The 14,655-nt window shown below is 39.7% G+C and overlaps 2 protein-coding genes across 2 annotated transcripts; one reads left to right on the top strand and one right to left on the bottom strand.

Annotated features, from left to right (window-relative positions):
- Positions 1–3,122: 3,122 nt before the first annotated feature.
- LOC143898261 (uncharacterized) lies at positions 3,123–5,203 on the bottom strand. The gene is made up of 5 exons (XM_077407605.1): positions 5,002–5,203; positions 4,741–4,908; positions 4,445–4,623; positions 4,256–4,321; positions 3,123–4,163 (listed from the first exon to the last, which is right to left on the bottom strand). Exons 1-5 carry the CDS (start codon positions 5,201–5,203, stop codon positions 3,123–3,125), a joined length of 1,656 nt encoding a protein of 551 aa, XP_077263731.1.
- Positions 5,204–9,526: 4,323 nt separating this feature from the next.
- LOC143898259 (dedicator of cytokinesis protein 5-like) lies at positions 9,527–13,784 on the top strand. The gene is made up of 4 exons (XM_077407603.1): positions 9,527–9,659; positions 10,924–10,999; positions 13,217–13,432; positions 13,527–13,784. The coding sequence occupies exons 1-4, from the start codon at positions 9,589–9,591 to the stop codon at positions 13,638–13,640; spliced, it is 477 nt and encodes a 158-aa protein (XP_077263729.1). The 5' UTR covers positions 9,527–9,588; the 3' UTR covers positions 13,641–13,784.
- The last annotated feature ends 871 nt before the right edge of the window (positions 13,785–14,655 follow it).

The raw sequence follows: 14,655 nt of genomic DNA, 5'->3' as shown, positions 1-14,655 counted from the left end.
ACGCAACGCTCTGGGGACTTTATCCCAACTTTGTCCGCTTATGCTGCAGATCGTGGATATTCTCTCGTGGAATGCAGTATACAATGTAATTTTATTTTTAGATCGGCATTGCTTTTAATGCTGAATTCGACAGATTTCGACGGCTACGACAAAACACGCGAAGAGATGTGAATCTCGCTATATCGTGCTATGCGAAAAATCTGCAGTTATGTGATCCATAAGCAAACGACTGTGCGCGGACGCTAAGGGCTGCGTTATTTACCCTCCGCTTTCGAGACATTTCTATGTTGTTTTGTTCGTGGCAAAAATATTCTTCTAGGTATCTTAGCGGTTATTAGGATAAAACAGCTGTTTTGGCTAAATCGAGATGTTTGTCAAAACACCTGTTTTTTTTTGTCGTCATCTTTCCTTGTCTCGTTCGCTCGTTATACAAAGTGTGTTTTGTTGACAATTACTGTTGTTAAGGACTCGGGTTGGTTGATGTATCGAAGGGTAGACGTAAATTATTTTAAGCAATTTATTGTTGCAAAACTCGAAAGAACGGATTACACACAACTCGTCGCATTGGCTTGCTGAACCGAACTAAACTCCTCGCACGAGCGACCTCACCATATATTCTATAAAACCTAGAGAGTTGTTATAACTAAAAATTCACTATGTCCCTAGGGAAAAGCTTACTGTGGCTCACTCTATCGACAAAAAAAAATCAAATACGAAGCGGGGAAATACTCAACATCCTCCTACCTTGAGTTGAGAACGGGAGCAACTCAAAACACAAATAAAATTGATCAGAAAAAAAAACCAAAAAGAACATTGCACTGAATCTCATAAGTCCAGTTTGCTTGGCGCGTTTACTCGTTGTCCACTTCTGGTACGCACTTCCAATTTCGCTTAAACTTCTGATGACGTATCTTCCTTATCGGATTCATCGGCTTCTTCAATCTTCGAAAAAGAAGGTTGATCTTCCGGAAGAGAATTCTCCTTAGATGATTCTTTAGTTTCGTTCGCCGACTTACTCAACGCCTCCATTTCGCCCGGAGTCGAAATTTCCAAAGGATATAATCGCTGAACAGGACGAACGAGTTCTCCATTTGCGGTTTTAACTCGCACTACTCGTACTTCGCCATCCCTGCCTGGAATGATCTCGATGACCCGTCCCAAGGGCCAATCTAGGCGCTTCTGACTTTCGTTTCCTATGAGAACGACAACTCCTATTTTTATCTTGATTTCATCGTTACTAGAGTAGCTCGCTCTTGACAATTGCCCTAGATACTCCGACCGGAATCGACAGCGTAAGTCTGCTCGAAGCTTCTGACGATAGCGTAGTCTCGCCCTCAGGTTGCTTTCTTCGATCTGATCCAGATCCGACAATCCACTTTCTTGTACATCCTGAATAAACATCAACGGAGTTAATGGGGCCAGCTGACCAGAATCCTCGGACAGGTAAGTGATGGGGCGCGAGTTTACAATAGCCTCACAGTCACGTTGTGTATAGCTCATCTGACGTAAGACAGGCTCGTCCTAAAACCTTCCGCAGTATCTCCTTGACTGAGCGGACTAGTCTCTCCCACCATCCGCCCCACCATGCGGCGGAGGGTGGATTAAAACGCCACTCTATTTTCTTTGCGGAGCTGTATTCGGTGATCCTTTTCCAATTAATTCCACGTAACAGATTGCCTGTCCCGGTGAAGTTAGTACCATTGTCGCTAAACATAACTGACGGTCTTCCTCGGCGTGCAACAAATCGTCGAAAAGCCTCCAGAAACGCCTCCGTCGAGAGTGAAGTGATCAGCTCGAGGTGGACCGCTCGATAAACCGCACACGTGTACAGACAAATCCACGCCTTCTGTCCGCCTTTTAAATACAATGGGCCAGCACAATCGACTCCTGATACTTCGAATGCAGCAGCGTCTCTTGTTCGTTCCTCTGGAAGGATTGACGGTGATGCCTCAATTCTCTTGGCATTGTATCGTTTGCATATTATACACTTGGAGAGGACGGACCGAATTGCTCGTCGATTAGATAATATCCATACTTGTTCTCTCAGGCTACTCATCACTATCTGCATGCCGGCGTGATGAAGCTCTTCGTGTTTATGTTGGATTAGTTTTCTGACCAGAGGATGCCGTGGTTCAAGAACTACGGGGTAACGGAAACCAAACTAATCTTCTCTATTGGAGATCAGAGTCTTCAAGCGAATAACTCCAGACTTATCCTTAAACGCCTTCAGACAACTGATTCTTGGGTCCTCGACACCTTTGAAAGACTCTTCTTGAGATAAACGCATCAGTGTTAATTCAGCTTGACTGATTTCTTTTACTGACAAAACCTCGGATGGATGACGAATGCAGTTTCTTCGGCATTTTGTGACAAAACGAAGGATCCAGGCCATCACGCGCAGAATTTTTTGTGTATTTGGAAGATCCCTTAAGATACCAATAATCTTCTACTGTCTTACAAGTATTCTTTATTGCGAGTTCGTGCTGGATAGATGCCTCAAACTTCTTTATCTTGATCGCGGACTTTTTAATTTCTCTATCGACTTCTGACTCGTCCACGGTATATTCCGCTGAGGGCCATTGATCTCGAGACTTCTTTAACCATTCCGGGCCCTCCCACCAGCGGGACTCGAGGAGCTGCTTCGCACTACATCCCCGTGAAGGTACGTCGGCAGAATTCATTGTTCCGGGTACGTGATGCCATTGCTCAGGTTCTGTAAGTTGACGAATTTCTTGTATTCGGTTCCATACAAAAGTGGCCTATTGCTTATTTCGTTTAATCCAGAACAAAACCGTAGAGGAATCACTCCAATAAAATTTCTCCGGCTGCTTTCTTTCCAGAACGTCCGAGGAGGAATCCATTAGTCTGACACCAATTGTGGCTGCAAGAAGCTCGTCTATTTATGGTCGATTTTCCCAATGGAGCTACCCTTGCTTCGGCCTCGATGAATGCACCTTGATTCCTTTTGAGGTCTCGGTACGAGCAAAGAGAACTGCTGCATAGGCATCTTGGCTGGCATCGACAAAAACGTGTAAGGACGTCGAACACTCTCTCAGCTCATCTCCAAAAATCCATCGGAATATATGCAACTCTTTTAGAAGCTTTAGTTGTTGGTGCCACTCTCAGAAAATGTCTTCGATCTCCTTATTCACCTCCGTATCCCAATCCAAATCCGTGGACCAGAGTTTCTTTTCAGGTAAAGGTTCCTCCAACGCAGTTTTTGTCAGCGATAAGGTGTCCTGGCCTCTATTCCACGTAAGCCCTAGTAGTGACGAGCTGTCCCGGATCAGCGTCGGATCGGAGTATTCCCAACCTCTCAGAAGGAAACCGCCGGCAGACATTGCATCAGTAGCTCCCTCCATGAACAGCTGCAATTCTTCGTTGGAGTCGACGCTCGTCACACAGTTGTCCACGTAGAACGACTTCTGAAGTTTCCTGATGATGGCACGCTGTTCATCTCTAGTCGCTTGTTGTAGTGCTCGCTCCAGAAGCAGTTCAATAGTAGCACCCAACAAAAAATGACTGCTAGACACTCCGAACACGACTCTACAGTGTCGGTAGACCGTTATTTTTGTCGGATCTTCTTTACTCCACCATAGAAACCGGAGCACATTTCGTTCCTTGGGCGATACACTAATCTGAAGGAAAGCTCTTTTAATGTCAGAGATAACCCCAATCCTTCTTTCTCGGAACCGTAGTAACATTGTCGGTATTAGTTCAATGAGATTTGATCCAACTTCCAGACATTGATTCAGTGAAGGCGAGTCTATCCCTCGTGCTAAAGCATCGAAGACTGGTCTCAGACGCGTCGTACTATTCTCTTTTAATACGTGTCTGTGAGGTAGATAATAGCCGCTGTCATTTACTTCCGGAAGAGGCACTTGTTCAATGATTCCCTCAGCTGTCCATTCTTCAAGTACTCGACAGTAGTCTTCGAAGAGGTTGTCCGATTTCAATCTTCTAGTATTTATTTCCAGTCTTTTGATTGCCATTTTTTTGTTATCCGAAAGAGGAGGATGATTCTCCTTCCATGGCAGAAACACTTCATATCGTCCGGAATTATTCACCGTAACCGTTTGACGGAAGTAATCTTTTACTTGTTCTAGATGAGCCTCTTTAGTTTTCGTTTGGACTGGATCGGTAATACCCAATACATCCAGCCTCTACAGATCCGAAACCTTTGCATCCCGGGTGAACATAAAGACTGTCAATAGTGCTGGATCGACACGAGAGGGGTTTTCTTGCAAATTCTTGCCCATGACGGTCCATCCAAGACGAGTTTCGATTGCTGTTGCTCCACATTCAATTTCTTGTAACTTGCCTGTTAAAAGCTTGCCCGCAATGTCCGCTCCAATGAGAATAGAGATGGGTTGTTTCATTTGCGACATCTTCAGTCGTTCCCTTCTGTGAGATAACTCTTGAACCCAAGGACCTCTTCTTATACGGGGATGTCTTGACAAATGGTCTCCTGACCCAAGGCCACAAAATTACAAGCATACGAGCCGTCCAAGCTGCTGAGTCGAATACGGTAACCTTTGTGCTGCTGGGGTTTAGTTTTTACACCTCCAAAGAGTAGATGAACTATATTATATTGTCCGATTTCCTCACAATCCAACTCCTTGGCTGTTCGATCAAGAACATACGATCGATGTGATCCTGTATCCAATACTGCTCGTACGACACGCTCCTTTTCTTGATTTCGCATTTTCACACAAAGAGTTTGGAGAAAAATCTCTGTACCCAGCGAAAGATTCGCCAGACTACTTTCCTTTTGTTTTATGGTCGGCTTTTCTGTCGGATTTTTCTTCGTCGATCTCTCAGCAGTTATTCCTCGGCACATGAGTAGAACGTGTCGCTTGCTGCACCAGGCACACTTCATATTGTATCTACAGAATCTACGGCCGTGTCCTGTTTTCAAGCAATTAAAACATGCGTTTTTTTGTTTAACAATGTTTTGTCTTTTTTCCAGAGACATCTTTCTCGCCTTTTCACATTGCGAACTGTCATGTTTCTCATTGCAGAAGATGCATTCCAATACTTTGCTTTCTTTTGTCGCGAGGAGTGCGGAAGCCGTAGCAATTTCATTATTGGAATCAGCCTTTCGCTTCTTCTTTAATGCTGACTGCTCTTGCTTTAAACCAAATCCACTAACTGCCATTGCGATTCTTTCTTCGTTTTCCACTTCCGCTTGTAGAAAGGCCATTAAGTTTGTCAGTCGATCTTTTGGAGTAATAACGATGGGCACAGCCGAAGCACTGTCACCTAATTCTCTCGGCGCAATCTGAGTATGCCTTTGTCACGCTCGCAGCAAATCTTCGGGTAACGAGGACTCCAATGGATACAGCATCGCTGCGCATGTATCGGTCGTCACACCGAGTGACTCGAAAGATCTAATGTGTGTCTTTAATTTATCATAGACACTGGCTAATGACACTTTTCCCTTCGGCGTTATCGCGTTATTCAACACTAATTTCAGTAATTCACGCACGTAAACTTCGACCAACAATTCGTTTTTCCCGAATCTACTTTTTAGGCTAGCGATCACCTTGTCATAATTGTCAGCTGTCGGTGGGTAACTGTTCACTAATTCACTGGCTCTCGTATCGGGCACCATCGCTTGGAGCAGATATTGGAATTTATCTTCTTTGGTTATGGTTATGTCTTCATGTATATTTTTGAACTGGCTCCAAAGTTGTAGCTATTCTCTTACGTCACCGTTGAATTTCTTTAATTCGATCTTAAGTAATTTGAACGCGCGTATGTTCTCATGAAAAGGCAAATTGCTGTGTCGGTAATCTCGTACCTGCATCTGTGGCATTGTGTTACGTCGCTGCGCCTCTTCCTCTATTCTTGCGACCTCTACCTTCGCATGTTGATACTTCTTCCGATACTCGTCGGCGTGCTGCACCTCTTGATCCATTTCTTGCTCTGATGAATCTTCAACGGCCATTAGCTCGAACATCTTTTGGTTCAATTCTTCCATCTCACTCGCTTTTTCACGTAGCAAAGCAAAATTTGCTTGTATTTCTGTTATCTGCAGGCTTTCTTGTGCGAGTTCGGCTCGTAGAGTCGTGAGTATTCGCGTAAAGGCACCACGCGTCACGCCTCGCGTTTCGTATTGATGCCGGTGCCAGTCCGAAATAAGCATAGACAATACAAATATATGAGATGAGATCCTAATAGAAAACTAATACAATTTTCTCCACAACATGTTGTTTATTCCATTATTTATATTGCAATGTGCTAACATTTCGTCCTATGGCATAGGCAAATTTAAATCTGGATCAATATCTGGTTCTGCTTTATTATTACGCCTAGCGATGTTATGCAACACTGCTGTCGCAATGATAACAGTCATCACTCTGTTTAAATGGTATCGCATTCCAAGTGCTAAAATCGGAAATCTTCTTTTCCAGATACCAAAAAGACGTTCTCCCTGGTAACCATATCCGATAGAAAACGATTAAAAACGGCTATATCTGTATCGTTTTTAATCGTATCTTATCGGTTCTATCGTTGCATATTTAGAAGACAGATAAAACATTAATCGAATCGAATCGGTTTCTATCGTTTTAGGTCCGAATAAGAAAATAACTATACAAATTTTATAGTTATGAATCGTTTTCTATATGTACAATTATTGCCCATCTGAATCAATCGTATATACACGATATAATATGTATCGTTATTTATGGTAATAATTTTACCGTATGCATTAATACGGATATATAAGAATAAAATGATAGACATCTTATCGATATTTATATGACTTAACCGAACCGATACATCTATCGTTTCTTATCAGGATTTTCTGACATACAACTTATCATCTTCTTTATGGCAGCAAATCGGTTCGTTTTCTATCGTATATTAATGATATAAATTGAATGGTTTGAAAACATTCTACTTTGCATATGTTTGTATAAAGTTAAAACGATAGACATCTCGTCGATATTTATACGACTTAACCGAACCGACACATCTATCGTTTCTTATCAGGATTTTCCGACATACACTTATCATCTTCTGTACGGCAGCAAATCGGTTCGTTTTCTATCGTATATTAATGATATAAATTGAATCGTTTGAAAACCTTCTACTTTGCATATGTTTTTATAAGGTTAAAACGATAGACATCTCGTCGATATTTATACGACTTAACCGAACCGACACATCTATCGTTTCTTATCAGGATTTTCCGACATACAACTTATCATCTTCGAAAACAAAGTTCGTCGAAGTATTTTTATGTGTGTGTGTGTGTGTGTGTGATTTGTTATTAAGATTAAAATAATAAAATATTTTATTTGTATTTTAGTGCAATTTTAAATAAGACGTTTCTAATGTAAATGTTGTTTTTATTTCTCTAATAACCGTGAAAATTTTGGCCCTTGGCTTCCTGGTGCTGTTGTCGCAAAGGTGGAAGCTTAATTATTTAAAAAAATGCAGTTCTTTTTTTATCATAGAAAGATCTCTGATACGGTTTATTTTTCTTTTACACGGTTATAATCCGGTGGCATGCAGAGTAGCAAACATCTAAAGATGTTCTGACTGATATATAGCTGAGAAATTTCAAATTTTTCCAATTTTTTTCTGACAGGGCATCGTAAATAAACGGTTCACTATTAACCATATTAAAAAGACAATTATAGCTACTTTAATACCATTAAAAATTATAGAAACCGATGCACCACTAATAAGAAATTTAGGATGCAAGCCCATGTGTATTGTATCGAGAATTTCTTATAGAGTATCGTGAATAAACGAAACTTCAATTATGTTAAAAACTGATTGAGACCGATATAAAGGTAATAAGAAATTTCCGATAGAATCCCAAGTATTTTGCAACGTGAGTTTCTGATAAAATACCGTAAATAAATGATTCACTAATTATATTAAAAACGATAGAAACTGATATATAGCTGATAAGATATTTACAATAGGATTCCAAGTATTTTGAAACGTGAGTTTCTGATAGAGTACCGTAAATAAACGATTTACTAACCATATTAAAAACGATAGAAACTGATGTGCAGCTGAGAAGACATTTACGATAAGATTCCAAGTATTTTGTAACGTGAGTTTCTGATAGAATACCGTAAATAAACGATTCACTAACCATATTAAAAACGATAAAAACTGATGTATAGCTGATAAGACATTTACGATAGGATCCCAAGTATTTTGTAACGTGAGTTTCTGATAGAGTACCGTAAATAAACGATTCACTAACCGTATTAAAAACGATAAGAAATTTTTTTATCGTTTTCTATCGGAGATGGTTACCAGGGCGAAACACCAAGACTGCATCATTTTGCAGCACATGGGTGAATTTTGCAGTTACCATGTTGTCATTCTCAGCGGCTGTCTCGTCACTGTTGTTCTCCGGACTACCGTTCTCCAAACTGACTTCCTCTTCCAATGGCACCACGGATTTTACTACATCATCAAGAATACTCTTGACAATTGTTTGAGAATCAATGTTATCATTACTAGGAGCCCAGCAAACGAAAAAAGATTGAAAAGAATTAAAACAGGATTGCCAGGAATTCAATTAAGGACTTTCCGAATTCCATTCTGTCCAAAAAAGGGATTGAAATAGTTTCAATATCATGGAATTCCTTATTTTGGAAAGAATTTGTCTTTTTTGAATCCCATCCAATTCCAACACAAAAATATTATACCACTGAATGCCAGGTTAGGGATTGGAAAGTTTCTTGATGAACTCCATTGAATACCATTGATTCCGTTAACGAAATGAATACCATTGAACGCCAAACTAGGAATTAAAAATTTCCGTATTGAATTCCATTGAATTTCGTCTATTCTGACAATAAAATGAATACCATTGAATGCCAAGATAGGGATTAAAAAGTGTCCGTGTTGAACTCTGTGGCGGTACGCGCCAATAATAGTACACGCCCGCGCGGTATCTGCATTACCGGCAATTCGCGTCGACGCCGCTAGGCGTCGCATCGCCGGGGCATCTTCTCGAGTTCAAAGTTTCGTCTCGACCGCTATGTAAAGGGACACCCTACGGTGCCTGACAGATCTTACAAATCTCATTTTCGGGCTAATTGCCCGTCGGCAGTAGTGCGTGTAATGCCCTTAGGCATACACAAAAGCTTACCGATGAACAACGGCGCTTGGTCGCCCAACGGAGGCGCGAGACGTTTCCTAAACCATCTAATGCCATGCAATTCCATAACCTTTACGGATTCCATAGGAGTGGATAGAATTTAAAATTTCTTTTTTGGATTCCATGGGATTGGACCATCTCATTTCGAATCCCATCTAATTTCATCTAATTCCGCCAAAAAAGGGATTCAAATGTATTAAAAAATTTTAATATCTTTTAATCCTTTTGCGTTTGCTGGGAGCATTCTCTGGACTAACCTTGGCTTCAGTTTCGCCGTTTGCTATGACAGAACCCTCCTGCTGATGTTCCCCATCAAGCCTCACGATCTCTTCCTCCGATTGTACTACGACACAGTTTACGAATATTCCGAACCGAGAATATTACGGACAGAAACCTAAACGGAGTAAAGTGAATAATACCATAGAGAAGACAGTAAACGAAGTAAATATATGCAGAGAAGTCGCGGACGGCTTGCGTATATATTTCGATTTCGCATATTACCTCATCTCCTGTTATATAGGTAAGAAAAAGAGCAATATATTTTTCTGTAAAATCTTCCTTGTTAAGCAACAAACAATTAATGAGTAAAATTAAGGCTAGTATACATAGTCGGTTCTTATTTCAAGACAATGGCTTAAGGTTGATAATATATACGGCTCTGTTATATCTAACAATCAAGTGATTAGTTTATAACATCTCTCTCTCTTAAGATTACTCCAGCCGGCCTTAAATATAAAAGATCCGACAATGAAATACTACCCTACAACTTTATTAAGTGTTCCATTAAGATCTGCTGTGAGAAATTGATCAATCACAATCGAATGTGAGGAAAATAATTAACTATGATTGATTAATTTCTTAGGACTTAAGGATTACTACATATATCTTAAGGATTACTAATTATATATCTTCAGCTTATTTTCTTAATTGTTGCAATTTGAAGTGTTATCGAATTAGAAGATTGCAAAAAAATTAATTAAATTAGGGACATCGCGGTGCGGTGTAGTACAGGAGGTGAGATTTATTGCTAAAAGAAAATCATTTAAATCCTTTTTTATTTTTGAAATAGCAAGTAGACTGTTCATGACGTTCAGATATTCTATCAAATCCATTATTGAAATTAATTAATCTGCAATCATCTGACGACGATGAAATTCTATCGTTTCTCTTCGAAATTTTCTCGTCTTTTTCGTCTCGCATATAATTTATTATATTTCATTTCGTGGCTTTCAATCATTGACGTTAACGTTAATCGAGGACGTGCCGGACGTACGATATACGTCTACCTCCTGGCCGATTTTCGGGCGAGCCAAGTTATCCTAGCATACATGCAACGTATAACTTGTACTTTTATTCATCGATTCTTCGGGTCTCTGTCTAACATTCTCGTCCTTGGAGAATCACGTGGTGTTAGAAGCTCGTCACCGCAGGTGCGGAACGCGTGATCAAATATTTACGAAATCAGACAAAGACATTCCATGCCTGCGAAGACAGGCCGTTGATCACGCTTCGATCACGCGTTTCACGCGCGGAAACCGTTCTTCGGTCGCGGCCAGGAATTTAGTGAGCCTTCAGAAGCCACGAGAGTGACACGTCGAGCGCGATAATCCGAAACTGTAAAATAAAGTGCTCCTATCTACCAACGACGATTCAGTTGATTGAATTTCCTCTTCCGTTCACGGACTGATTCCGATCGGGAGATTATTGCGCCCCGACGCGTACAGTGTGGACCGGCAAAATTACGAACAACATATAAACATTCACGTGGACTGTTTTGCTTCCAGGATGGAGAGCAGATTCGGCGATAGGCGGCATTCAAGTGAGGTGAAGGACAAGCAAGATCTACCAAATAAAAATAAGGTAAGCTAGCAATTAATTTTTAGTTAATATATATTACAGATATAAGCTATAAAGCGTTTGTGCCAGATACATTTTTCAACAACTAAGCAGAACTATTCCTGCTGTTTGCATTTTATTTACTTTTCATATTTAAATTAAAATTATACAAGGATTGTGTTTGAAGTTGAGAGAGAGAGAGAGAGAGAGAGAGAGAGAGAGAGAGAGAGAGAGAGAGAGAGAGAGAGAGAGAGAGAGAGAGAGAGAGAGAGAGAGAGAGAGAGAGAGAGAGAGAGAGAGAGAGAGAGATTGTGTTATTCTTTTTTGCGGCCGTCAGTGTCGATTGTAATCTGATAGGTCAAGCCGCGCGTTCTACGTAGTTCATGGAAAAAGCGCGCGAGCGGCGCCGACAACGCTGCGTCCCAAGCGGCGAGGCACGTGTTTACTGCGCATGCTTGAGCATGTTAGGAGGGGCGCGCAGCCCGGCCGAGCGAGCACAGTCGTCTCGCAGATACCGTGCGTGATACATCGTGCGTTATACATAAATTCGAGTCGCATAATTGCATCATCTTTTCGCAGTTAAGTCATAAAGTATTTGAGATCGGCCTATTAGTGTGCGATACATAAGATAATTGTGAAACATATACGGATCGGAAAAGCTCATGGACAACAGCGATCGTCACTGAGAGGAAGCCAGCGAGATACATCCTGGCGAGCCATACCGGCACGTGGAAGGTTCGAGAAAGGCAGCCATTTTCTGGAACGTTCGAGGAATCCTGTTCAAGCTGAATACAAGCAGCTACTTATACATCGAGAGGAAAGAAAGTCTGAGGCGTGCTCTGTAAGACAAGCTCTAATTATTTATCTGTTTTGCTCACAAGGTAACCACTCATTTCATAATAGCAAGTAGAGACGTTAGAAGTTCATCTAACGTTACGTTAGGAATCCTGATCAAAGGATCCTATGCTCATCTGAGGAGGGTTATCCTTGCTATTCTGGGGAGGAAAGTTATCCTCATCTCTTATTTCGGGTTTGTGCACAATTCATTTCGAGTCAATTTTATAACAATGAGCTCAGTCTAAAGTAAAGTAAATAATTAATAGTTTGGTTGCAACCATTTTCATGACAAGTAAAAACTTTAATTCTTTTTTGTACGATTATTTCTTTCTCATTAATTAGACAATATCTCTTGTTAATTTGCGAGCTATGTGTACTTTTCTTTGTATTACATATGAAATGAGAATACGCTCTTTGCGAAATATATAGATCGTTTCTGGCATTGTAATAACATTATCGAATAACCGTTTCCGTGCGTTGCTGTATAAGTTCTTATTCAATTACTTTATAATCTTCTCATAAATATCTTGCGAATTATTAGTTATCTAGTATTACGCTCATGCTGTGGTGAATTAATGTGTCAATCGAAGACTGTCTAGTACAAGATTTAGTTTAGTAAATTCAGTGAAAAACATATCACTTATTTTGCTATTGTTGTTCATGTCGTGAATATAGCTTATGTTGTAGTAATCGCTCATAATGTAGTAGAATGCTTTGCAGAGACTTCGACACTTATTTAGTAATACTCAATCAGTATTAACATTACAAATAACATCCCTGAATAGACTGACGATAGTAATTCGGTATTTAAAACAAAAGATTGATGCATTATTTCCTAGATTATATAAATTCTATCTGAAGTGATATTCTTGTATTATTTGATTTATGTTTATGTTTCAAACGATCCTTTCTTTAGAGAAGAACAATTAATTTTAAGCTTGACTACGTCAAAGGAACTTATACGAGAATCTACTATAACAATTCTTCTTGTAATGAAGATTTTATATGATAAGGAAAGACTTCAGTAAACCTCAAAGTATATTATGATACATATTTAAAGAAAGGACTGTTCTATAATAACCATTGATTTGTTCACGAATATTGGGAAGGTTTTAGGGCAGTTTCCCTTCTCCTATGCAACAAATGTTGGTATTCTTTGTGTAGCTCTGCCCACTTTAAACTTTGATTTGAATTACATATAAATCATGAAACGTAATCTCTCTCTCAATAAACGGATTCTTTTCATTTGTTCCTTCCTCATCTAAGTCTAGAGTTCAGGCTTGTGCGCGAGCTTGTCCAAACAGATTGTATAATTTGAATTTATGTTAAAAACTAATCTTTCTCTGAAAAAAAAATTATACAAATATATCACTGATTTTTTCTTTATTTTTATCTGTGTTTTAGGTTGAATTAAACATGGAGAAAAAGCAAAGTTTAGGATCGCTAACATTAAGCATTACGGATAGTTTTTTGATAGCGACCAATATTTGCTCAACTAAATTAACCCAGAATGTAGACTTATTAGATTTACTTAATTGGGCATCGCACAATACGGACTTAAAAGAATCTTTGGCTGCTTCAATGAAAGTTGACGGGGAGGAAATAGTGAAGTTTCTGCAGGTAAAATAAATCTGATTTAACGAAAATTAAGATTACGTACATAATAAAAAATGTTTTTATAAGGGAAAATTATATTGAAATTATTACGTTCCAGGATGTTTTGGATGCTTTATTTAATATCTTAATGAGTAATTCAGACAGTGATGTCTATGATGACATGGTCTTTGAGTGCCTTCCCAGCAAACGAAAAAAGATTGAAAAGAATTAAAACAGGATTGCCAGGAATTCAATTAAGGACTTTCCGAATTCCATTCTGTCCAAAAAAGGGATTGAAATAGTTTCAATATCATGGAATTCCTTATTTTGGAAAGAATTTGTCTTTTTTGAATCCCATCCAATTCCAACACAAAAATATTATACCACTGAATGCCAGGTTAGGGATTGGAAAGTTTCGTGATGAATTCCATTGAATACCATTGATTCCGTTAACGAAATAAATACCACTGAATGCCAGGTTAGGGATTGGAAAGTTTCTTGATGAACTCCATTGAATACCATTGATTCCGTTAACGAAATGAATACCATTGAACGCCAAACTAGGAATTAAAAATTTCCGTATTGAATTCCATTGAATTTCGTCTATTCTGACAATAAAATGAATACCATTGAATGCCAGGATAGGGATTAAAAAGTGTCCGTGTTGAACTCTGTGGCGGTACGCGCCAATAATAGTACACGCCCGCGCGGTATCTGCATTACCGGCAATTCGCGTCGACGCCGCTAGGCGTCGCATCGTCGGGGCATCTTCTCGAGTTCAAAGTTTCGTCTCGACCGCTATGTAAAGGGACCCCCTACGGTGCCTGACAGATCTTACAAATCTCATTTTCGGGCTAATTGCCCGTCGGCAGTAGTGCGTGTAATGCCCTTAGGCATACACAAAAGCTTACCGATGAACAACGGCGCTTGGTCGCCCAACGGAGGCGCGAGACGTTTCCTAAACCATCTAATGCCATGCAATTCCATAACCTTTACGGATTCCATAGGAGTGGATGGAATTTAAAATTTCTTTTTTGGATTCCATGGGATTGAACCATCTCATTTCGAATCCCATCTAATTTCATCTAATTCTGCCAAAAAAGGGATTCAAAGGTATTAAAAAAATTTAATATTTTTTAATCCTTTTGCGTTTGCTGGGTTTTATATATTATCGGACTCGTATCCGATAGAAAGTACCAGTACTTCCAACCAGTATTAGATTTATATATTTCTGAGAGCTTCTCTGC

This window comes from Temnothorax americanus, unplaced genomic scaffold (genome assembly GCF_048541705.1).
Source record: "Temnothorax americanus isolate GAGA-0224 unplaced genomic scaffold, ASM4854170v1 Scaffold228, whole genome shotgun sequence".
NCBI lineage: Eukaryota > Metazoa > Arthropoda > Insecta > Hymenoptera > Formicidae > Temnothorax > Temnothorax americanus.
The sequence above is the reverse complement of the archived record's forward strand: the minus strand, read 5'-3'. Positions and strand labels throughout refer to the sequence as shown.